This window comes from Ammospiza nelsoni, chromosome 5 (genome assembly GCF_027579445.1).
Source record: "Ammospiza nelsoni isolate bAmmNel1 chromosome 5, bAmmNel1.pri, whole genome shotgun sequence".
NCBI classification, from domain to species: domain Eukaryota; kingdom Metazoa; phylum Chordata; class Aves; order Passeriformes; family Passerellidae; genus Ammospiza; species Ammospiza nelsoni.
Window position 1 is genome coordinate 9,561,074 of NC_080637.1, and position 26,732 is coordinate 9,587,805.

General features: G+C 36.6%; 1 protein-coding gene across 1 annotated transcript in view; it reads left to right on the forward strand.

Annotated features, from left to right (window-relative positions):
* SEMA3E (semaphorin 3E) overlaps positions 1–26,732 on the forward strand; it is a 130,920-nt gene that overhangs the window by 61,235 nt on the left and 42,953 nt on the right. Inside the window, exons 2-4 of the mRNA XM_059472917.1 lie at positions 7,555–7,715; positions 15,112–15,171; positions 19,817–19,936. Coding sequence (XP_059328900.1) covers positions 7,555–7,715; positions 15,112–15,171; positions 19,817–19,936 — 341 coding nt within the window. The remainder of the gene's footprint in view (positions 1–7,554; positions 7,716–15,111; positions 15,172–19,816; positions 19,937–26,732) is intronic.

The following is a 26,732-nucleotide window of genomic DNA, read 5'->3' on the forward strand; positions in this document are numbered from 1 at the left end:
GGAAATATCAAGGATTAGGATTTGAGCTGTCATGGTTAGCTGTGTTAAGAACTTCCAAGCTACACAGAATATTTTCTGTCATTATCTGAGTAGAATTAGAAGAAACAAAAATATTTCCTATGATTTATTATATGTTCCAGTTTAAGGTTTTTCCTATATTCTTAGGATGAAAAAAATCCAGAAGAGTGTTTTGTGTTGCATACAGATTGAAACTATTCTTGTCTCCCCAAATGGTACCTTTTAATTTCAGAAACTTTTGCCTCTGTAATTTCGACAGACTGACAGGCAAAGATTTTATTTGAAGTTTTGACTATAATTTAAACTTCATCACTAAATCCAGAACATTTAGAGGAAGAGAACCAAATAAGCAAAATTATTCATGGGCTTTGCTGCACCAGCTCCCTTCATGAAACCAATTGCATCCCCCAAATAAAGCTCAACAGCCAAACTCACCTGCTGTTAAGAGCAGAGGTTGAATGATATGAAAGTAGTTATGGAATAATGGGTTTCTGCTTGTTGTTACTGGAGTTTGCTTTCTGTCTCCTTCTCTGCCAAGTTTCTGAGGCATCTGCCTGGCAGCCACATAGGTGAAACCTCAAGCAGTGAAAGCTCATACTTCAGTCTCCCTCACAGACTTTTAATCCTATCTCCTGCTGATTCATCTTCTCCCAGTAAAACACTAAATTGTCTTAAGAAAAGCATTTAAAAATTACGGTGGTGTCTTTCAGCATTAGTACTATCCTGGATTTTTTAGCTTGTTTACTATTTTCAATTAATTCTGCTATTATGGTTCTTAGCCCAGATTTTGCTACCAATTCTCCTGCAGGAGGATTTACTTTGGCCAGCTCTGGCCAGTTAACACTGTTCCCTTTCCTAATCCCAACCAGTTCAGCTCCTTGCTGTTTGACCTGAGTTAATGCAACTTTCCATTACCTGACAATCCCCATCGTGATTCTATAATTACTTTACAGGGTGATATTTGACTGAGGAATGTAAGCACAGAAAAGTAAGAATTGTCAATCTCATATTCAGCAGAATTGGGGGGTTTAGGTGAATTTTATTCTCTATTTTTTTCCCCTGGGAAGAAATCTTCTGCTTCCTATTAGTTTTATATAGAATATTGCCAGTTAGAGGCCTTAACCCTGTCCAAAAAGATTCAACCACTTGTAAGTTTATATTTTTGTCCTTGTGATGGATGAGTCTTTAGAGTACCCTCAAATAAATATGTGCCTTAAAGTACCAGTGTTTTATAACAGAAAATACATATATTACCTGGTCTTACAATTGACTTGTAGTTCATAAACTGTGTCACAGATATTTCAGGTTCTCCTCTGTGCCTCTTTTTATTTTTTCTCATTTTTGTTTCTGTCTCTTTCTTGCCACTTGTAAGCAGATTTTGTTATCACTTGTCAGCAATATAGCAAAAAGCTAAATTAATTAAAATGACATAAGGTTGACAAAGTTCTTGTAAAACTTGTTCCACTGCAGTATCTGTATTCAGGACTATGCCAATAATTTGAAGCATAAGATGTCATTCAGGTGCTCACATTACCTAGGCTTTATATCAATGGCCTTTCACATTATTGATGGGGACAGAAGGCAACCCCAGCCATTAACTCTTCCTGTAAAGCAGCACTGAGACATCCACCTTATGTGGGCTCATTTGTCAGCGCCCTGCATCTGGAAAACATCTTTGCTGGAAGAATGATCTGCAGCATGAACTAGTGTGGGAGGTGAGACTATATTTCTGAAGAATGTAAAAGGGGAGCTAAAGATTTTTATGAGGGCAAAAAAGGGCAAAGGCAATAGACATGTGCAGTTGTGATGATGTAATGCTATGAAGAACAGAGCAGAGCAACAGCAGATTTGTCACTCCCCGAGAAAAATAAAAAAAGGTTAAAAATTTGCAATGGTATTTGTCTGTATTGAAGGTCCAAAATTATGTATTACTCACAATATGCTTAAATTCTGAGAATGTGTTATAAATAAAATGGCACTATAATCTGGTTGCTGTGGGGCACCATTGAGATTTTTTTTCATTTAATTTTCCAGGGATATTTAAGTTATCAATAATTTTTATTTAAAAAACATTTTAACAAAAATAGAGTGACATTTTTTTTTTCTAATTGAAGAAATGACTGCTCTAAAATAATCTTAGAAGTTAGAACTATAAAATAACTCATTGAAATACCCAAGAAATTGCCTATTAGGAATATAATTAACATTGTTAGACCAGTGTGTAATAGAATAGATTTTGTCAAACAGGATACAGCATGAATACATTCACCAAAGTAGATCTGCTATAAGGGATGGTGTGGTAAGCAAGATCAGTCTGAACATTTGCCAGCAAGCTCTGTCAGACAGATAGCAAACCATCAGGTTTGTTCTCAGCTTTTAAAACAGAAAGAAATAAGATTTGTTCTCTTATGAAATGTAATTCAGCAGTGCAGACTTGCTTTAAAGCTTTCAGAGGTAAAGTGAAGTGCCATATAGGAGTATGTAAATATTGAAGTAGTCTTTCCTTTGTTGAGTAAAATGCTCTTTGTACTGCAACGGGGTGGGTTTAGTTATGGTCTTGAGAGTTTAGATTAAAATGGAAAAGCACTATAGCATAAAAGATAACATTTGCTCAAATTTATGGATCAGTACTCCAGAAGATTTGTTTTTACCAAAAAATAGGAAAGGCCTTTTCTCTTTTTTTCTATGTGCTGAATACTAGCAATATATTCACCCTGAATAATTCATCCTCTGTGTTTCTGTCTTTTTGCTTCTTAATGCAAGATCTTTACAGAAGAAGTAACTTTTTTTGGTGGTTTGTTTGTTTTTATTTTAGTTTTGGGTTTTTGGTTTTGGTTTTTTTTTTGTCACTGAAACCTATAGAAACTCAGTAAAAGGCAGGGTTCTGCTCAACTGAAACCCTTAGTCACTCCCACGTGAGGGAGAAGCCAAGGATTTCTAACCCATGGGCTGGAACATTTTGCATCATTTATTAAATATTAAATATTTATATATTTTGTTGCACAGCTTCAACAGGAAATGGAGAAAGCATCCATCCTTCCCTACCAATCTGGTAGCTAATAACTTGTAATCAGACCTCGTTACAGAAGTAGAAAAACCTTCATTTTAATCCATTTAGAAAATGAAATTGACCTCATGCCTGCTATTCCTCAGGTGACTAACTTAGCCCTTAGAATATTTTTAAAATTTTAGATAGCACTATATTTTCTCTAGCCGGGTTGTTGAAGAAAATTGTGCTTACACCTTGTAAGTGTGCTAGATGTGCCCAGATAAATCTGGACATTAAATCCTAATATTAGGTAAAGGAACAATGTCTTTCTAGGTTATGATCAAGTTTAGACATTGTCTAGAAATTGATTTTTTAATTAATGGGTATCAGCATGATCAGGAGTGTAACTGTGGACACCTCAAGGAATCTGTTTTTTCAAGGTGACTTCAATCTTCTTCAAAGTAACTGAAAGTAGATTTTGAGGAAATTTGCTCAAAACTTTGAATCCAAGTGCCTCACCCGCAGTTGTGTTGTCATTTCAATGACTGAGTGCAACTCAGCGCTGCAAAGTGCAGTGGTCCTTGTGTCCAGCTCTGGGGTCCCCACATAAGGATCTGGACCTGTTTGGAGCAAGTCCAGAGGAGGCCACGAAGATGATCAGAGCACCAGAGTACCTCTAGTATAGAGACAGGCTGAGAGAGCTGGGACTGTTCAGCCTGGAGAAGAGAAAAATTTAGGAAGAACTTATAGCAGCCTTCAGTATCTAAAGGGACTAAAGAGAGCTGGAGTGGAACTTTTCACAGCTTTTCACTTTTCCATGTTCTAATGAGGGGTAATGGCTCTAAACTGTAAGAGCTTAGGTGTTACTGGGCTTGCATGGGTTTTTCAGGGTGAGAGATGGATGAGAATCTTGACTTCACGATCAGAAGGCTGGATTTATTAATTTATGATATATGTTACGTTATGACTATGCTAATAGGAATAGAGAGAAAAGTTCAGAAGTTGCTAAGCTAAGAATAGAAAAAGAATGAATCATAAAGAGGCTCTCTCTGATCTGTCCCAGAGAGAGCTCGGTCTCTGATTGGCCCTTAATTGTACACATGCAACATGGGCCAATCACAGGTGCACCTGTTGCATTCCACAGCAGCAGATAACCGCTGTTTACATTCTCTTTCTGGGGCCTCAGCCTTCCAGAAGAGGGAAAAATCCTAAAGAAAGGATTTTTCACAAAAGATGTCTGTGACACTTAGGTTGAGATTAGATGTTAGAAATCTTTTACTGTGAAGGTGTTGGGACACTGGCACGGGATGTCCGGAGAAGATGTGGGTGCCCCCTCCCTGGAAGTGTTCAAGGCCAAGTTGGACAGGGCTTGGAGCAACCTGGTCTTGGAGGAACTATGGCAGGAGGGTTGGAACCAGATGATCTTTAAGGTCCCTTCCAAGCCAAACCATTCTGTGATTCTAAGAGCTAACAATGCATTTGTGTGAGCATGAAAGCTGTGCTATGTGTGGAGGCAGCAGCGCATCCAGAAGCAGTGCAGCTTCTTTCCTACATTGAAGCCAACCAGCTTTCCTGAAGGGGCATAGCACAAAAACCTGTGTCATTTACAACAAACCACAGCATGGTGAGATTCACTTGCCTAGAAATGGCAAACTTCTAGTGCTGTTTTAGGCTCCCAGATATACAATTCATCCTCTAGGCATTCAGGATGTGCTGCATTATCCTATCTCATGTATCCTATAACACATGGAAATTCTACCACCTATCAAAGGATCTACACAATATTGCTACATTTGTGATTCAATACAAAATCACTCACCAAACCCAACTTGTTGGGTTCTAGCCCTTTCAGATGGCGGGTTCATTCTTATTCCTTTCTCTACCCCCACAGCAACCCCATGTCTGTGTAGCTTGCTGGACCTAGCCTTAGAAACATCTCTTTTTGCAAGTCCCTATCTTGAAAGATATTTAATATTCTCAACTTCCATTTAAGACAATAGGATTTCCAGGTGTGCTTTGTGGGACTGAGTCTTATATGAGCAGTTATCAGTTTATGTGATCGGGTAGAGAATTGTTCATCATTATGAGAACACATGAGTCATATCTCTGATCTATGTAAAGAAATACTGTCTCATTTATGAACAATTTGCCTTCAGGATAACATGAAAATAAATCAGAGGAAGCTACCACAATAACTCTTTGTTGCTTGTATATAACTAGAATTAAAATGCAATTCCTTTCACTCCAAGACTGATTAAAAAATAAAATATACTGAATGATTTATATTCTTGCAAATAAAAACTGGCATTATTTAGGACCAAAAGTGTATTTCTAGCTCTGCTTTCATTTCATTTCTAATCTGTTCAGAAACAAGAGATGTTCTTCCAAAACAGCAATCTGCTCATTTGCTTGGCAAGAGCAAGCTTTGAAAGTGCCATTTCCACATTGCTGTGCAGCTGTGTGCTGAGCGTGTCACTGTCAAAAAATGTGTATCTATCCATTGGTTAGTATGCAATGCTTAGACAAAAAAGTCTCTTGTTCTCTTCATCATGATGTTCCTGTCTGTGACTTGGTTTTCCATTTTCATTAAGTGAGGCCAGTCACACACAGGTACAACTATTTAATAGATTCTGTTTGAAAATCACTAGAGAAAGACATCATATGAGAGGCTGAATTTTTAGTACACTCCTTTGATGTAAATTTCATCATCTGAGGAAACAACTTTCAGAAACTAGTTACTTTTACCCTCTGTTGACCTGAACTCAGACTACCTAGTAAATGGAGTAAAACATATTTATCCTATTACTGAAATCGTGCACACAATATACTTAATAATTAAAAAAAAAATAGAAATGTTGTCAATTTGTTGGATTATATTGATACCCTTTCGAGCATTAAATTTCTTGCTTACAGAACATCAGCTGTGTCTTCTATGTTGCTGTTAAGATGAAACATGGACAAATGAACATAACTGCTGGTGTGGCATGTAAGCAGGAGCCTCCAAATTGGATGGGGGCTCATTTGTCTTCTCTAGCTCAAAGACAATTCCACTTCTTACAACATCAGCTTCAGTACCACAAGCAAACAATTGAAAAAAATATGCTTATGGAAAGTTGAGAGGATAAGCATATTTGATTAGTTTTACCACAAGTGATTTCTTCAAAATAAAACAATTTGCCGCAGTACAGACATAAGAGCAGAGTTGCTTTCCCCCAGTCCAAGCTCTGTTGTTTTGGAGGGAGTCTGGGGGTACTCTCTCAAATGACTCCTTTTGAGGCTTCTCGAAAACAAAATTATTTTCAGCCTTTCTGACCTGTTGCTAGCCAGATTCTGCTGTGCACCACAGTGCAGAGATCCCCATGTTTTGCCTCTTTCTTGCTTTCTGAGGCCTGAATTCAAGTTTCTGCAACATTACCCAGAATGAATTTCCTTTTCTCAGTGGAACTGGCTTTAGCCTAGTTGATGTACAGCTAAACCTCAGATTCCCCTATCAGGTCAGTGCATTTCCTGACAAAATCAGTGCTGGAAAATTATTCATATGCATTTCACAGATTTCATACTGTTTTCACTGAATGTAGAGGCAATACACTCAGTGAACTAAGTGAAGACAGTGCTAAGCTTAAAACCCACAATGCCATCCTCCTAAAAATACAAACCCAGGTAAAAATAGTGTATACATTGAAAACCTGGAGTTTGACATAACTGAAAGACAAAGACAGAATTTCCAGTATGTTTTTTTTTTCAATTTCCATGAATTCATTCAGTTTTTGTCCATTTGCAGTTATTGTTCTAAGAAGTACTATTGTATTTCCAGGGAATGCCTCAACAAAGGCAGGAATGATGAATCTGACTCCATATTCCAGAAGGCTAATTTATTACTATATTATATTATATTATATTATATTATATTATATTATATTATATTATATTATATTATATAGTGCTATACTATACTAAAGAATACAGAAAGGATACTTAGTAAATGCTAAAAAGATAATGAAAACTTGTGACTCTATCCAGAGTCTCGACGCAGCTTGGCCCTGATTGGCCAATGAGTCAAAACAACTCACTGCAGAATGCAATGAAACAATCACCTGTGGGTAAACAATCTCCAAACACATTCCACATGTGAGCACAACACAGGAGAAGCAAAGGAGATAAGAATTGTTTTCCTTTTCTCTGAGGCTTCTCAGCTTCCCAGGAGAAAAATCCTGGGTGAAGGGATTTTGTTCAGAGAATGTGAATTCCACAAAGTACATTTTCCTTTTCAGAAAATGTGTAGGATAAAACTAATTTTCATCTCTCCCTATTGCATATTTTAGGCATAAAGATTATGATGGAAAAACTCAGAGACAAACCTCCTGTATAACCGGCTTAGTTTAAAATTTGTTCCAGGGTGTTTCGTGTCTCTTTCTTACTCAAAGATTATACGTTTAGCATTTTAATGTCCCACAACTTCTCGCCCAGTTCCCTAGTAGGACATGAAAATGAAGCCATGAAAGCTAAGCTGTTTGGTATTTATCACAAGCACTCTGATTGTGTTTCAGAGCTCTGGGATTTAAACAGGACGTCAGTCTTTCGTAGCCCGTTTGGATATCTTGGACTTCACGTAATGCTGCTGGATGAGTACCAAGAGCGACTGTTCGTGGGAGGAAGAGACCTCTTGTATTCCCTCAGCTTGGATCGAATCAGCGACAACTACCGAGAGGTGGAGTAAAAAGCCATATATGTACATTTATAGTATATATTTATATATATTAGTCACTTCATGTCGCAACACGTAGCACAGGATATTAGAACTTGCATGCTGAGGTAATGTAGTTTTTGTAGGTGTTTTGTGCATGAACTCTAAGGCCATATTTATATTTAAGAAAAATGCACTAATTACATTTTTTTCTGTCCCCTCTTCACCCATAAGGCTCACTCTGTATGAAAAGACTGGGAGTCATATTACTATTTTTCACTGAATTTCAGCATGGTTACAGATGTTTAGAGCACGTCGCATTTGTAGACATCTGATTTATCTTGACTACATTATTGAGGAATAATATCTCCCTGGTATTTCTGGGGAGTTTCAGAAGATAAAATTTGAAGGAAAAAAAATAGCATAAATTAAAAATAACATAGTATTTTTAGATTTTATATTTTTAGCATATAGCATACTATATGCTAAAAAATAGCTTATAGTAAACTATAAAAAGTTTTAAATAACAGCATAAACCTTGAAAGTTTTTTGGGTTTTTTTTAACCTTTAGAAACTGGATTTTGCATTGCTTTGAGCCAGGGGTGCTATTACGTAATGACTGAAAGTGGCATTTGGAGGCTACTCAGTGGTCTGTGGGAGAAAGGTGGGTTAAGTCATAATCCTGGCAGAGAGCTCAGAACATTGTGGAAACCACAAGTGATTGGCAAACTAACAACTGAAGTGGAGAGGCTGGAGGCTGAGCTGATGTGAGCCTTGGATTCCTTACTCACTTCTGCCCTTGGAAAATAGAGTGGCAAGGGAAGCTGGCAGGAGCATTGTTCCATTGTTCAACCATTTGGAATGCAGATAGATGATCTCTTGAAATATTTCAGTGTTTTCCTTATCTACTTTTTAAAATCTTCCCAATGTTTTTTGATGTATTTTCATTTACTTGCAATAAAAAGTGAGTAAAATAAAATAAAGTCACTTGGGGGAAATATTTTTGATTTCTATACTGCACTGGCCAGTGATGTTTCAAAATCTTTTTTTTCTTGCCCTCTTGCTTAAAGTGAATATCACTATTCTTATGTCAACACTCTGACCATATTTACCGTAAGTGTCTTTACTTATCTCCAAGCATAATTAGCATGTTCCACTACTGTTATGGGATATGAATCTGCTCAGGGAGGCTCTTTGAGAATTTATCTACATTAAAAAAAATCGCCCAGAATTTAATTCCTCAGGGGGCCGAGTTACATACTGAGCTTTGTTCCTCAACAGTGAGATATAAGCTAATTCCTTTTCACTTTGATACAAATTATTATTATCCTGTGACAAGATATTAGAGCTCGCAGACATAAAAACATTTAGAACAGCATTTTTTTTTCTATAAAACAAGCTTTTTGTCTCCACTCTCTTCTTCCCTCTTTGGCAGTAGATCTGTGAGGAATGATAGGAAAGAGCACTTCATGCTTCTGTCCAACCACCATCATCCCATTTGGACACACTCAAAGTTCATTGCTCCCCTTCTTGTTTTTAAGTGGAATATCAGTCATTTACTCTGAAACCATGTTCTCTGTCTGGAGACCTGTGTAGAGTATGGCAAAGTGATGAAAGCTCTTCTTGCCTTTTTTAATGCTAAAGATGAGAAACTGAAATAAATGAAGCTTGGCCTGGCACCTTTAGAAACATGGTGCAATCTCACTGTACAAATGGCATGAGCTTTTTCTCTTTTTCCCAGAGTTCACTCAGAGCAGATCTCATTCATGGATAGTTAAGGAAAGTATGATAGTCTTACAACTTTATTAGCAAAAATGTGGAATGAGACATTTCTGTTATAGGAATCCTTAATTGCTGAGATACATTGGAGATACATTCCTGGAGTTGAGAGAGTGGTTGATTAATTATTGCCAAAGTTCTTAATTAATTGATGTTTAACTGTGTCTAGGTTAGTTTTTGACCTTTTCTTTCAGACTGAAGAGTTTAGCTTAATTAATCTAAACTGGAAGTTGCAATACACTGAAAGTGTATGAGTGCAGGCAAGTTCCTGGATTTCATTCTCTCTCTGATAACCAGGATGACTCACTATCTGCAAAAGAAAGTCTTCATGAAGTTTTGGGAAGATTTGTATTGATCTTCATCTTCTGTGACCCAGAAAACAGTTTATGTATTTTAAATCATATTTATCCCTTTCTCAACAATTTAGAATATGAATATGCTGTCTAAAAACTAAACTGAAATCTATTCCCAACCAGAGATTTATGCCTTTTGCTGTAAAATGACCAAAGAATTCAGTTCTAGCCAGCATATTAGAAGTTATCCCAAAGAAAAACCACTAAATGCTGAGTGGACATAAAATGCTTTTGCACTGAGACCTGTTTACTGCCAAAGTAATCCAGCATTTCCAAAAAACTTAACTTGTGATGCATGTGAGGTATGCCTCCTATAAATCTGTGTTTAATAGACTACATGTTTTCTTCAGGTTCGATTCTCTTCAGCTTTCAAAGACACTGCAACACTTTGTAGGATAGATTATAGCTTTTTCATGTAATCTAATGGCTGTTTATATAAATGTCTACCAAATTATTTTAAATACATTTTATCCTCACCAATTTTTCATATCCACTAAAAAAAATCGTAAAAAAAAAAAAAACTGGGGAAAAAGGCCATCAGGAAAAAATACTACTGCTGTCATTCTTGCATTGGTGAGGGAATCCAGACATTTTGGTTGAGCTCTCAACTGTAGCAAAAACCTTCCATGTCACCTGGGAAAAGGAAAGACCCTCACTTCCCTATTTGTCTAATAATGTTTATTTTGCCTACTTTGCTCTTTGTATCTCTCATTTAATATATACAGAGTGTATTATATTCTTGCTTAGAGTATGTAACACATAATGCTTTATGGTTTTGAACATTACTTAGATGTCTTGTTTCTGTGTGAAGAGTGCCCTTACACTAAGAATGAGGGAGAATATGAAATGTGAGTATCAGTGGTTCCAGAGAATTAGAGCCATATAAGAACTCAAAAACTTGGGTAAAGACAAAGCTTTGTAGGCACATTTCACTTAACCTTTGTTTTCCCTAAGAGCTCATTCCCTTTGACACCATCTTTTGGAATAAATCCTTACTCATATTTGAGATTTGGACCAAAGCCTTCAAGCCTGTAGTGATCTAAAAGATGGAGAACTTTCTTTGGTGTCTAGTGCCAAATTTGTTTTTAAAAACATTGCAGTTTATTGTAATGGGTGCCAGAGAGGATCTCTGTTAACAGCAAACGTGAGCCAGTGCCAGTAGCTCATCACCACTGGTCAAACAGCTCCTAAAGGGGAATCTTTGTTCCTCCTTTGATCTCATGCTGGAGTGAAAATAAACTGCTCTTCCTATTTGCCCACAAATTCCTTACAGATAGTTTCTACTTCAAGAGCCTTAGGAAGATCTGAGTCTGAACAGAAACCTTCCCACTTCTGTAAGTGGGCTTGTGAAGGCAGATTTAAATTGTGCTGTTTCTCACCTAGTGTGAGATGGCTCCAGACTCGGTTTTATATCTCTGCTATATTAAACTATAGAGACCTCATCATATATCTTGCCTCTAGTGAAGCTCTTCTTCACTCCAGAGATGGCTGAACACCAGTCTGCAAGAGCAGGGCTTGCTTGAGTCTTTTTTAAATACCATGTAGGAATGTGCACTAATGTAAACTGAAATAAGAGGCACACAATTTAGTGCACATTATCCGTTGGAATAACCTTCCAAGAGGTTATTTTTTAATAAATATATACAATATTAAGTCATCAGCAGATATTTTAAAAGAAATTATGTTTTAGCCAAGCACAAGTTAGCTGTTAATTAAGCTCTATTTATTGACTTAAACTGGGGACAGGCTGGTTGAATTGCTTAATTGCCCTGTCGCACATTAGAGTTCAGACTAGAACACACAGTGGTCTGTTTAGGCCTGAAGTGCTATAAAGCTCATATAATTTCTTTAAATTACTTTTCAGTATAGATACCATCGTGTTTTTTAAGGCTACTGGCTGAATGGAGAGGATGTTTTCAGACACTAATTAGCATTCCAGCTCTAATTAAAGTTTCGCCCATATCTGTACTTACTTACAACTCAATTATTTTCCCATGATGAATATATTTTAAAATATCTTTTCCCTACAGTGTTTTACCCTTTAAAGAGTTAAAATTACATCATCAAGGTCAAGGATGAGAATACTGTGGTACAATAGGAGAAAACATCACTCAGCAAGCAAATTTAAAATTTAATTCACAGTAATCTAAAATTGTGAAAAATTTTGAAAAATTATGTTAAAACAAATAGTTATGTCAAGACTGCAGCTAGTGGGATGTATGCCAGTGTGATGCTAGTACAGTCTACATACCCAGGCAGATTTCCCAAAATAATTATTGATAGCTCGCCAAATGATTTCAATCCCAGCAGAAAGCCAATTGAAAAATAAGGCTGGTAATTGTCACACCTCTTAAACATAAACATCAAGAAAAGTAATACATGGCAGGTTAAAGACTATTATTGCAGCTGATTAATATCTGGATTTTCATGCAGTGCAAACTCATCCTATGTTATGCTAATTTTAAATTTGATATGATAGCAAAATCTGACATGCAGAGATTTTTTAGTCTTGATTCTAAAATACTCTTGAAGAGATTAAAATCTTAATACTTATTTATGTTAAACTCAAGAGCCTTGCAAGAGTTATGAGTTTTAAAAATAATTTCTGGATAGAAAAACTTCTCCAGGAGACATATATCTATTACTAGAGTTATCATTCAGGCCCACTTCAGGCTATGAACATGGACTTGCCTTAGAAGTCAGTAATTTTGTGAGGGCCACAAAAATGGTCAGAGAGCTGGAACATCTCTCCTATAAAGACAGGCTGAGGGAATTGGGGTTCAGCTGAAGAAGAGAAAGCTCTAGGGAAAACTCATGCTGGAGTTTCAATTTGTAAAGGGGCCTTACAGGAAAGACAGAGAATTTTCTCAAGGACTGTAGTGACAGGACAAGAGACAGAGGTTTTCAAATAAAAGACTGTAGATTTAGATTAGATACTAGGAAGAACTTCTTCATTATGAACATGATGAGACCCTGGAACAATTTGCCACACAGAAGTTGTGAATGCTCCATCCCAGGAACTGTTCAAGGTCAGGCTGGCTGGGGCCTTGAGCAACAGTGAAAGAGATCCCTGACTATATTAGGTGGTTATACTAGTTGGTCTTTAAGGGTCCCTTCCAACCCAAACCATTCTCCAACTCCATGGCTTATTCTTTTTTCTGTGTCAAGGACCAAATTTATGTAGCTCCACTGCAGCTGCTTTTTGACATTCCAGACAAAGCAGGAGCATTAGGTTACCTCTTTGGCTTTTTTCTCTTAATTCTGTATATTTATTTAATTTGGTAGATCTTAAGTGGAAAATGTACATCAAAGTATTTTCAGCAGCACTGGAACTAAGTCTCCAAATGCAAAAATAATCACCTACACACAGTGTATTTAATATCAGGTTACAGAGTCAAGTGTTTTATTCCCTCTGTGGTTTCTCTGTTCCTAACAGCCACCTACACCTGGTGTGGGCAAAAGCTCTCATTTTAGCCTGCTAGTTACAACTTGTCTTTGGGAAGTGAGAGCTGTGTTTTTATACTTTTAGCCTCAAGAGATCTTAGAGATCTCATAACTTCTAGGTTTTTTGGGTTAAGGACAGGCTTGACCCAAGCTTCATGCAATTCCTGACCAGTGACTAAAATAAATGACTGTGGACCCTGAGTTTTGCAATGAGTGAACCAGGAATGGTCTGATCAGGATGACTGGATGAGTGCCTTCATGGGAGTTCAGCAGAGTTTAGATAGCTTTCCAGACTATACAGCAGCAATGTAGAGACTAGATGAGAGTAATTTTTCATCTCTCATAGATGACTACAAGACCATCTGACTGAAAACAGATGTTCTGATCAACTTGGATTTAGATGGTGTGAGACCTAAACTCTGCCAGGGCACTGCTGACTGACTCAGTTTGCCACTGACCAGGACCCCAGGTCCCTTTCTGCTGCTGCTCTTGTCTCTCAGCCCTGATCCATGCACAGCGCTGGGGTTGCACTGTCCCAGGTGCACAATGCCCTTGTTAAACTTGGTATATTTGGTGATTGCCCAGCCCTCTGATTTGTCCTGGTCTCTGCAGTGCCTTGGCCCTGAGAGTCAACAGCTCTTCCCATTTTAGTATAATGCAAATTTATTTAGTATTTCTTTGATTTCCACATCCATCTCATTAAGGAAGATATTAGGGGAAGTGGGTCTTTTACTTTCAAGCCCCAGGAATCTAGGATAAATAATTTATCCCCACTTGTCTGCTATTAAGTTTTCTAATAATCTATCATTTTCTCAGATTAGAATTATCTCAAGAAAACTTAAGACAGTTCAATTACCAAAAAAAAAAAAAAAAGGGGGGGAAGAAAAAAGCTTAGCAGAAGAATTTAATTTAAAAATGTTTTCCAGACAGAAAAAAAAAATTGTGATTGGATTAATGACAAAAATGTCTTAATGATGACATCAGTTTTTGGATATTTACTTGGTTTCAGCCAAGCCTGATATCACTGATGTGAACATGTTTTTGTTTTCACTTTTAAATGTTGTAAGAAATTAAGTAATCATTCCAGTGTGATCAATCATTGTTTAATGTTGTTTTCATCCAAACAAATCATGCATCTGGGATTAAACCTAAATGTTTTACAGTAGATAGCTGAAGAAAAACTCACTTGTGTAATTTGGCTTCACTTCTGGTAACTGACTGTGAAGAGCCAATCCTATTCCCATAAGGTTAATTGCTGACCCTTATTAAATTCACTGTAAGCCATTTTCTTTCCTAAGCGTCACTTCAAGCAGGAAATCAGTAGTTCAAGATTAATAACTATGTTGAAACTCACTGACAGTTTAGCATAGATTTTTCTACTGAATTTGTACAAAATGTTCCATACATTAACTTCCTTTAAATTCTGTTGGCTGCTAATAAATTTGCTGCGCTGCCCTAATCAAGACATTTGTGTTCCCACAAAGAGAGACTGAAGGTCCTTTCCCTCAGGGGAAGCAAGGCTCAGGGGGAACTCATCACAGTATTCCAGTGCTTAAATACTTTAAGAGGCATCTCAGAGAGGAAAGAGGCTCTCCCTTCTCAAGGAGCCAGGGACGTGGTGGAGTTTCTGTCATCATTTAAAGATGTCTAGGACACAGTGATAGATAATCTCAGTTGGGCTCTCATTCCCACCAAAAGCTGGACCAGATGATCTTTTAGGCACCTTCCAACCTGGGCTATTCTATGATTCTGTACTTCTGATCTGAGAATATTTCACATGAGAAATAATGGAAAAGCTGGATTTCCATGATCAGACTGACAGTTAATTTCTTTTTTTTCCTCAGATCCATTGGCCTAGTACACCTCTGCAGGCAGAAGAATGCATAATTAAAGGAAGAGATGCTGTAAGTATCACTTATTACAGATTAAATATACTTTAATTATACCTGTGGCTGGTCCAAAACAAGAATTCAGGCATCCCTAACTTAAGAGAGATTAAAGCACAGATATAAAGTGAAGTGTTGCAGGTTAAAAACATGTAACTACTGTGAACACATTAAATTATTAGTTTAATTGCTCTTCAAACCAATTCGTAAACAGGCAATGAACACTTTTCATTGCCTGAACTTTCTTCTAATTCTTATTCTGATGCTATCAAAGAAGGTACCTTAATAATTTTCCTTTTCCATTACTATGTTCTTTTCTTTTCATACACACAGATTATCTTCTCTATTTTTACATTCCAGTTTATATTTAAAATTCATGTTCACTAGAATACATTCAAAAAAGCAGTTAGTAATAATTATAAAATACACTGTAATTTATATTTGCCTATAGGTTTCTTGTTCTATTAATAAAAATACTGTTTTAATGAACCTCAGACCTGTTCTGTTCTTGTGATTCAATGCCCTCACTGTAATCATTTCCTGGGAAAAGACTTGAAAGCTCACTGACACACAGCAGCTGGCATCACTGGCACCACAGGATGAAAGTTCTTCTGGAGGGGAGCTCTCTTTAATTTTGCAGTGCACCAAGCTCATTATCTGCACCTCATAAACACACAGAGAGGGCACCTAATAAATCCCACAGCTGCGAGAGCTCACACTGAACCAAGGGATGTGAAAACTATGATAGTTTCACAGCAACAGTGACAGGAATGTAGGACATGGAAAGGCACATACAAGGTTTGCCCAGAAACACAGCAAACAGCAGCCTCAACGATAACCACCATAAAATCCCAGTAAATTAGGAAGCTATAAATATTTCTTCTGAAGTAAAAGCTTGAGAACTGTCCACATTAAGGCACTGGATCCAGAAATAAAAGTAGTAGTAGAAGTAGTAGTAGTAGTAGTAGTAGTAGTAGTAGTAGTAGTAGTAATAATAATAATAATAATAATAGTAATACTCCAACAATCACCTGGTCTAGAACTGATCCTTTTTGAACTTACGAGTTCATTCTACTTTTTCAGGTTACTTTTATATCCTTGATAATTTCAGGTGCCTTTGGTTGAAAATGGTGGTTTTCTTCAATGGCTGAACTTTATTGTCATATTAAATGAATCCCAAACCTAAATTATTTGGCTTTTATTTGATACTACCTCTAAGCATTGACTTTTATGAGTTAAAGCTCTACCATGCTTCTTCCACCACTACATATTTTCTGATACACTGACAATATCTGTTTTGTTAAAAAATGCAGAAATAGGTACTGTTGTTTCAAAACAAAGATAGCTCCCTCAGACTTATGTTTCCTTAAAACTCAAAACCTTTTTGCAATCCAGTTTGTTGTTATAATTCCTCAGATTTGCATTCTATGAGTGTGATAATTTAAAGAGCTTCATGTGTTTCCCACATTTCTCTGCAACATGAAGCTTTGGAATAACTACTGCTTTTACAGAAAAAACCCAGAACTTTTAAATAATCACAAGATTGTAGAAGTAGACCCTTTAAGAAAAATACATTAAAATTTTAAAATTTTGTAATATTGTAATACCAAACAATATTTTGATCCTCACACAAGACCATTATGTATGGACTATGTGAAGGAGTTACACTAATTAATATCAAGAAACCTTATTAATTTCATCAGCATGCTCAGCATTCAGTAAGATAAATTACTCAACCTGAAAGTAATCTAAATTAGAATAAAAAAGCTGTCCTACTATTTTTCTTTTCACCCTTATTTTTTGTAGCCATAAACCAATATTGACTTAATAACATAATGTCTTAAATTCAACCCTTTGTCAATTTTAATTTTTAATGCTATTTTTCACACTACAAAGTCTAGGAAAAAAATTCTGTATTTCAAACTTTTTTGCTTATTTCCATGCTGTTTCTATTTTTTATTTTCCTTTGCAAAAGATCTGTTATCCAAGGCTAATTATTAAGTAGAACTGATAATATTGTAATAAGCTTCTCAGCACTGAAACACTTCACATGTACTGTGCTGCCTCTTTCTCTAAAATAGAACTTTTTTTTCTCTAAAATATAACTTTTACAAGCTTATATAACCTTAAAAAGTTATCTGTTCTTGTTGTAGCAGTAAAAAGGCAAGTACTGCAGTCATAAACATTTCCAGAGCTTGTAACAGACTTAATAGGACAATTTAAAAAGGCTTTTCTTAACAGCACGTGCATACTCTTAAAATAAGGCCATGCTTTCCTGATTTGAGTGAAGGCAAAGAAAAAAAAATCCTTCAGCTGTCATCCAGTGTGCCAGGAATCACACCTGCTAGCCTGCAGTGTGAGAGTTTTCAATTACTCTGAATTACTTTATCAGAATTGGAAATCATTCAGATATAAATCATATTCTGTGGAGATGCCTCACTCCTCCACACTGAGAAGTTTCAGATTAGTAAAGTTCCACAGATCTATTAATTTATCTGTGGAGCATCATAAAGACAACCCTAGTATTTAATTAATTGATATAGTATAAAGAAGTCTTATTTCAATGTTCCCTTGGATGATGCATCTCTTCCCTGCTCTGTGTAAAGTACATTATTAGTAGGGTTATCAGCAATGCTTTTTTGCCTGACACTTCCCAGAACAGCACCTTTTGTCATCTGTTTATAAACTACCAAGTCTGGCCATTTTGAATATGTTTTCTATGTTTGGTATTTCCACATCCTAGGGGTTTTTTTGCAGATTTTTTTTCAGGCATTCCTTCAAAGGCACATAAGAGAAAAAAAAAAAAAAAAAAAGTGCAGATTTTTCCCATTTAAAAAAAAATTAAATCCCTAAAATGATTTTGGTATAAAGATCAAGAGTTGAAAGTGTATATGGATAAAAAAGGAAACCATGGAGTAAAGAACCGACCACCACTGAGAGCAAACAAAGGGAATAAGTCAGGAAGGAGGAGAGGGAGAATCAGGAACAGCGTCAGCACCCAGTAAAGCATCTATTCAAAAACTTCATGGCATCATAAAACACCTATGAAATAGCATTTTGCTACCACAAGTCAGCAAACATTTGGGAAATGAACATAAAAAGTGGACACTTCTGTCTTTGAGTGCTGATCCATACAAATGCTGCTCGTTTAACCCCATTCTTCTCTCAGTTCATCTGACTTAGTTTTCTATTTCCCAAAAAAAAAAGAAAAGGAACAAATTGGTTACAAATCAAGACATTCCAAAAGTAAGATATTAAAAGGTTGGTTTGCACTCTGTATATGCATAATATTTATTAGACAACAGGTTATGTCTTGTGTATGGTACCTACTTCTATGAATTAGCATGATATATCCTGAGGATGAACAATTAAGGAGAATGAAGTAGAGGGAGAGATTTCTTTCCTTTTTTATTTGCTGGAGCAAATGGAAGGCTTACACGTAATGATTTCAGGGATTTGAAGAAAGAAGAAAGATGGTTTCTTAGTTTTGAACCTAATGTGGATTTGCAAGTGTTGAATTCTGCCCATGATTTCCCTGAAGACCCTTCCTTTTTGATATTAAGTTCTTGCAGTTGTTAATAAGATCCAGAATTGTTCTCACACAAATACAGCAGTCCAAAAATGAGAATAGTTATCAGTGAAACACTGGAAATTTTCAAAAAAGGAAATTCCCTCACTCTGTTTTGTATTTTCATTTCAGGATTGCCTTTTGGACATATCTGGCCTACTTCACTGGCTATTGAAAAACCCAGAGAGAATTCCATAAATTACATGTCTAAATGCCAGGATAAAGTTAGCTGGGATTAATTCCATTTTAAATGTCTTAAACTTGATGTGACTCTTAAAGCTCAGGGTTCTAAGTTGCAGAAATGCTGAGCAATGAATTGAAATGAACAGTAATTTTGCTCCACTAATAGAAACCATTGCAAAACACCAAAAAAAAATTCTAAAACCAAATCCCAGGAATCCCAAGAGTCCCAAAATCAAGGGATATTTTTATCTCACTGTCTCCATTTCTTATTAGCACAGGAATAATGACCCCACATCTCAAAGGAATGTTTGAAAATGTTTTAATTGTAATATTTATGAAGCTGCAAATACACTAATGAGTCCCAAAGTATTGCCCTGGGGGAAATGACTATTTCTTTTTCAAAGGGGTTTAAACAGTGGAAACAAACAAAGTATGTGTCTATACAATATAAAAATATTGATTAACAATTAATAATACAATAAATTAATGGTGCAATTAAAAATTATATTTGTATAGTGATAAAGTATTTAACTCTAGAGAGAAGCTGTTTGCTGACCATTCACATCTGATGCTCTGAATCTTATGTTTGTGTCTTATGTATCCAATAGTACATAGTAAAGATCTATTCAGATTTGCAGATATCTCCATGACTAAAGAAGCACAAAGTTTTTATAATTTAGTAACTCCTAACTGGTTAAGCATCTTCAATAAGAACATGATCAATCAGTGCTCTAAACTTGCTTTTTTAATGTAAAAATATCCACCCATGAAACTTATGGAGCAGAGTTAGTAATATGAAATGAAATAGAATAGAAAGATTCAATATTAGAACATCACCTATGGGCACATATGGTACTAAAAAAATTATTTAAAAGATAATATTTCCCTGTGTTTATTTTTTACATAAATTAGGATGAATGTGCCAATTACATCCGTGTCCTTCACCGATACAACAGGACCCATCTTCTGGCTTGTGGAACAGGAGCTTTTGATCCACACTGTACGTTTATAAGAGCTGGACATCCTTCAGAGGTAAGAAATTTGGTTTATAGTACTGATTCTTTCAGTCTAGATTCCAGCAAAGCCTCTGTGGTTTAAAATAAATATTTAAGTTCAGTTGTTCACCTTTCTCATCTGATAGATATTTTCCCTGATGAAATGTAATGCTGGACTATAATTTAGTTTATGATCAGAGGAACTCACTAATATTTGAAAGTATATACTGGAGAATTATGCAAAGAATCCAGAGACTTTTTCATCTTAGGTTTTTTGGTGTGTTTTTCACTAGATAAGCTGATAAAGTAATTCTTAAGAAAAAATATTAAATTTTTGAGGGAGTTATAGCTAAATCTGTTGGGGTTTACTTTTTTGTTGTTGTTTTTTTTTTGTTTATTTTTAAAAAATACAGCATATATCAAACTATGTGTTAGTTTGATGGGAGATTGACTTTTTTAATCAATCTTTGGTAAATTCTTCTTCTTCATACTGGTCTTGTTCAGCAAGTGCATGTAAGCTCCTCAATGATCCTTACAGCTGAGTCACAGTACTGCAGAGATCAAAGAAGAACATATCATCAATATTTTGAATATATTTCTTATGCAAAAATAGAAATTGCCTGGACATCTCACGCACTGGGATCCTTTCTGTCTCAGCTATTTTAAACAGGTTTAAAGACTCAGTGGAAGAAGTACCAACCTCTCATTTTAAATTAGCATGTAAAACTCCTTGGGCATCAGATCTAGGCTGCTGAAGGCACGTGTGATGACAGCTTTGGCAAGTGAACCAGGGAAATGCACTTTGTGAGGTGGGATTTAATAGATGGAGATGATCCATAACCCAAAGATAAGACTGCTTTTAAGTGGAGGTGTCAGGAAGGGTTGCTGGTCAATGGTTTTGTTTGGTTGGTTCACGTGATGTCTCCTGGTGGAGCTGAGCCCTTGTCATGGAGCTACAGCACCATCCAAGGGAGTTCTTGCTTTCCCTTATGGCCAGGAACTCTTGGTTTAAATAAATATTAATTTCATATCTAAATTTTTTTGAAGTGTACTCATAGAAATCAAGGGATTTACTTCAGGCAAATGTTTTTGGTTAATCTTTTCTGAGCGATAATGCATCCTTTTGACAAAACAAATGAAAACATCAGCAGAATCAATCTCCAAGGATCCAATCCATGCTGTGCACCTCCAACTGCTGTCAAAATGAGAAGAATCTCAGAAATTAGGACTCCAGCACAGCACTTAGATTCAGAGTTTTATGAATTGCAGAAACACACTGTCTTCTAATGTTAAGGAAGGACCTCGATAATAAGCAATGTTTAAATAAGGAGGATGTGTGTGTTCTTTGCTCCTCTCACAAACCTCCTGTCAGGCTTCCCAGTAAAGTTTGTAAGGAAGCAGTGGCTGCATGTGTAGGAACACTATTTTAGAAAGGGTAAACAACAGACTAATAAAAATAGAAGCCTACCCAAAAAAAAAAAAAAAAAAAAGAGAAACAAGATATATATAAGACTGGGTGACCCATGATCATCCCCTTATCTTATCCTTCCTTCCCTTATTTTTGTTTATTATTCTCCCTTGTCACACTGAGGTTCTAAAATTTTACCCACACTGAAATCATGGGAAAATTTCCTTTTTTTTTCTTTTTGTTTTCGTTGTGTAGACAGGAAATATATTTTCTACACTAACAAGTAGCTATACTTTTTCCTGTTATCTGAAAAGCTGACCATCAGGATTAGAAAAGACAGATGCCATTTATATGGTAGGTTAAAAATAGCACATGGTATGTGGTTGAATGGGCAAATTGTAATCCTGCTTTAATCCTGCTTTTTTTGAGTGATAAGGACATGGTGCAACTGTAGGAAGTGAAAGGACAAGATCCTTCTGCAGAAAGATGCAGCTCAGTCTCTGCTGAACTATTTGGTCAGAGTATCCTCTTCCCAAAACATCTGATTACTGTCCTCTATTTCTTCCACTCATCTCTCTTGCCATTTTCTCACTGTCTGACTGTCCTGGAAAGGACAGTAGCAAATGAAACAGTATTTAAAGTATGACTGTATACCTCTTTACACCTCCTCATGCCTGAGTAGCACAATTTATGTTTGAGGCTCGTATATATTTTAGCAATGTCACTTCTCAGACATGTTGAGGTGTAAGGTGTGGGATGAAGGAAGGGAGGGAGCCCTTTATGGCAAACTTCTGTGTATCCAGATATAACTAATGCAGCATATGAAGGTAGATGCAGACTTTCATGTGGAATTATTAACCAGCAGTATCAGCATAGAAAAATATTTGCTCTGTAGTCAAGGACCTTAACTAGAAGTTTCAATCGTGCTCCCTGAGCTGATGGAGTGGGGAGTATGGCACTGTCTCAATAAAAACTGCAGGGTTCCTAAGTTATTAATGATATATAAATGTAACCTAGAGATGAATTTAGAGAGGCATTTAGGCACGTGACAGAACAGCAGCACTGTATCTTCTGCAACATTGCCTCTTCCCATTTACTGAGCAGGCCAACCTGTTGGAACCTAACATCCAGTTAAGGCTCTGGGTCTTGGTGATCACTAATCCCATGTTGCAGGGACTTTTGCAGGACTACATTTACTTTGTAGTTGGCTTCCAACAAAAGTTTACATAGTCATCCATTTCTGAATAGCCCTTTGGTAAGAAAATGAGGCATTGCTGGTTTTCCTTTGAACAGTGGAGATTTCCCAAAGCCATGATCACAAGCACACTGAATGGCATCCTGATTTAGCATGGGTTTGTGAGGCGCAGTACAGTTTGTGAAAAGGAGCATTCTGCCTCCTGTAAAAAATCCTAAATACTTGTACAACCACAAATTCATCTTTTCATATCAAAACCAGGTTTGAGCTGTGTCTTGCAGAACACTGAGCTCTTGTCAAGAAATCATGAAGCCAAAAGGAGATTTCTAAAAATAGGCAGAATTTGATTGCTTCATTGGCAGGTCATTATACTATGGAACTGCCTTAAAACAGAATTTGTAATGTTCTTGAAAAACACAGCAATAATGTCCATTCCTCAGCCAGTCTCTGTAGAAGGTATTAATCTTACAATGTAGTGCATGAAATGTGCTTTGAAATCTTTCACATGCACATTGTGCTATGATGCATTACAGCTTCTTTTGTGCTTTCTGTGGTTCTAGAAATTTCATTATGCCGTGCATTTTGTCTTAATATGTTGATCATAGAAACCAACAGGAAATAAATGTTGGTTTATTTAATTCTACATCAAACTTATGTTGTACCACCAGAGTACAACCAAATGTATTTTTCTAAATCAAATTACTTATAAGTTCTATTATACACTATATATCCATTTGAAAGATTAAATATAAAAAGGTTTACTGCACTCTATCCCAATATCAGCGTAATTGATTTCACTGTGGAATTCCAGGCTGCTGAGTTTCATAAAGCTGTTTCAGTTGCTATATGTCTAAAAATATATAAGTATAGTCACTGACTGCAGCTTTTTATCTTTTTCTCTATTTCTAATTACTTTGATCAATGTTGCTTTTCCAAATTTAAACATTTCAGCAAAATACCCAATGTTTTTCTGCCATTTAGAAAAAAGTTACAAATTAGGAAAAGTAGTAGTGCTGACTTTGCAGACAGAACAACTACTGGTGTTTGCAACATAACATGTTATAAAGTCTTGTCCAAGAAAACATAGCCAGGCAGTAAATGAATTCATTGTCTCTGGCTTCATGAAATGCTTCCAATGTCAAAAATCAGTGCAGGTCAGAAAAGATTGGGTTCTTCCAGGTTTTTGTGTTTTTTGTTTTTTTTTTATTTCATCCATTAAAATAAAGATTATTTTTCCTGAAGAAAGCAACAGTCAAAGACCCTGAAAAACCCCAGCCTTTTCATCTGGAAATGCACATGCATCCTTCCCATATACTCTGTGAGATAAAGTCTGATATGTCTTCAAACAAGATATAGAGGATGAAGAAATGTTCAGAAAAAAATCTTATTTTGCTTGGATTCTCACCAAATTGACATTTGTTTCTCTTGTTGACTTTGATGCCAGCAAACCAGGTGGGGCAGAGGAAAGGGGAAGCACCTGCATTTAGTGTCTTCCTTTTGCATTTGTATAAATTTCTCAGTTTTGGCAGGTGACAAGGAAGTGCTTTCTGTCTCAGTCTATGTCTCTCCACATCTAGCTGCTGGTAAAAGAGTCCTCTGGCACTGTTCTGCATAGCTGGAAATAGCCTGGGTGAGTTTTAATGAACCTTAGATAAATCAAAGGACCTATCTTCAGTCAGGTAATGATTTATCTTTATGAGTTATCTGTTCAGTAGAGCAGCAGGTGTAGGGGTGTCCTGGAGGCTTTCCAGTGATCCATTCTGCCTTATTCACTAACTCACAAAACACCTTTAACAAGTCCACGTGGGAGTTTCACCAAGTACAGCTAAAAAATTACTCTGCCTCTATAGGACCTGCAAAATTAGTAGAAATTCCAAAAGAAAACTGTGCAGAAACAATACCCCAAGTTTTTGCAAGCTACATGGGGACAAGATAGAGCTGATTCCTGAAGAGGAAGGCATCTCTGCATGACAAAACCTGTTGAGGGAATTAAATTTATGAGAAAGAACTATGCATGAAGAATTTTTCCTCCATAACACACTGTAAATTTTTAATATGTACATGAAGCTGGCAGGGTGCCATTTCAGTGCCTCATTTAACTCAGTAAACTGCCTCCAGCTGTATTTCTTCACTTTGAAAGGCTGATGGATTGAGCCACCCTTTCCACAAAATGCACTGGTGGTTTTTGGATTCTCCTCTAGGTGTTCCTAATCTAATATATTCCTTATTATGTTATTTGCTCCTCAATTTGCCAACTGAGATCCTGCTTATCAGGGAAGACCAGATCTGAGTATTTAGTCCTGTTAGAGACAACTTGCTTTTAGTAAGCAGCAGCTGTATTTTTTTTTCTTGGAAGACAGTTTGGTCAAGTTGGAACCTTTTTTTTAATCTATGTTGCCTTTAATATTTTGTTGAGTGTGGGGAAAGACACTTCTTTTTCTATACGCTCTGTGATTCAATGAAAAACCAAGACAAGGTTCAATTGTGCAATAAGATTTCTGTTTACCCCTCTACACCAACCAAACACAGGCAGCATGAGCTCCTCAGCTCTTGCTTTAACAAACTAGAGTGAATTCACATACAAGTCATGACAGAATATGCCAGATCTCAGTTTATCTTTGACATGACATAAATCTTCTGCTCTTGACCAGCACATGATAATGTCATTATTCTTCCAGCTTTGTTGAGAAGCAAAATTGTAGACATATTTCTATCTATTATTTTACAATAATAAAGTTGTTTCTGACGTATTTTCATAATCAAAACAAGCAATGACCTGCCAAGTTGATCCCTCTCCATGCTTGCTCCTAGTACCTCATCTCCACACTGTTTTCAGAGGATTAAGGGGGAGGAACATCTGGTTTGGTTTCACTGACCAAATAGAAGTGGGTGTTGGTCATCTCTTCATCAGATAGAATGTGTGACAAATTCTTGCCCTGAAAATATTTGCTCAGAGACACAGTGTTCTGCATGGGTGAAAAGTCAGCATTTGGAGCACCATCCACTAAACAGATATGAAGTTCATCCAAGTGGGTGACACATGTCATAAAATCTTTTACCAGAGGGGTTCATTTATATCTTCTGGTCTGCATGCTCACACCAGAGACTGCCAAATTGCACCAAAACATCGATACACCCCACACTTTTTAGGTTAAAGCATTTCATGTTCTGGAAGTTGAATATGCATACATTTCAAGAGAGGGTAAAATGGTATCTAACTCAGAAAATAATGGTGAAGACAACATATATGCTCACAGCAAACAACAGAGGTGCTGTGCTGCAAAAGGGGGAAAGGCATAACACCACTATTTCTCTGACCTCAATATTAGCTGTTCTAATATTTAATTACTTTTAGTGTTAGGAAATAGCCACTTATTTAAGGTCAATTTTTTGTCTAACTTCAGCTTCCTGTCATTTAACCTTGATATTCCTTTGATAGCAAAGTTAAAATCTCCCACTATCTTTTCCACGTTTTCCTCATGTAAGTACCTATGCACAAAGATCAAGCCACCTCTTCACTTTTTTTGATAAGCTGAATAAATATAGCTCCTTAAACCTCCTATCACCAGGACTCCTCAGTCTTATTTGTGTCCTTCCTGTGAACTCTCTGCAGTATTTTCACATCTTCTGGAAGTGCAGACACTAGAATCACACATGCTATTCCATGGTGTGTGTGCAGGCAAGGTCGCTGCCCCACCTCTGTTTGAGATTCCTCATTCACGGACTCAAGTGCTGAGTTCTTGGCACGGTATCTCAATGAGAAATCTCTTTTTAGCAGTTTGCACTTGACCCAGTGTTCTTCACTTGAGCACAGAGTTATCCCAGGTTACACACTTTTCTGGGGCACTTAATTATCAGTCTTGTATATCAAGGTAAATGAAAAGATTGCTGGTGTTGCCTCTCAGTGTCAGATTTAATAAGGCATTGGGATGGCCAAGATCCTAAATGAGGCACCTGAGTCTAATGCATGAAAGCAGCCTGAAGAAGGATCTGAACTTCCACCTTCTAGGGAGCTCTGATGTGCTTCAGATACAAACTCTGTTCCCTATTCCAAGATGCAACACTTTAGATATGGTTGTGTTAAAATCTACTTAGCAAGCTTCTGACCTTTAACTCAGTATTCCAAGCATTCCATAACCTGAGCTCTCATTAACCTTTTCTCTTTCTTGTTTTGGCCTCCTCAGTACTTTTGTGAACTTTACTAGGAAAGAAATCATGTGATTGTTTAAA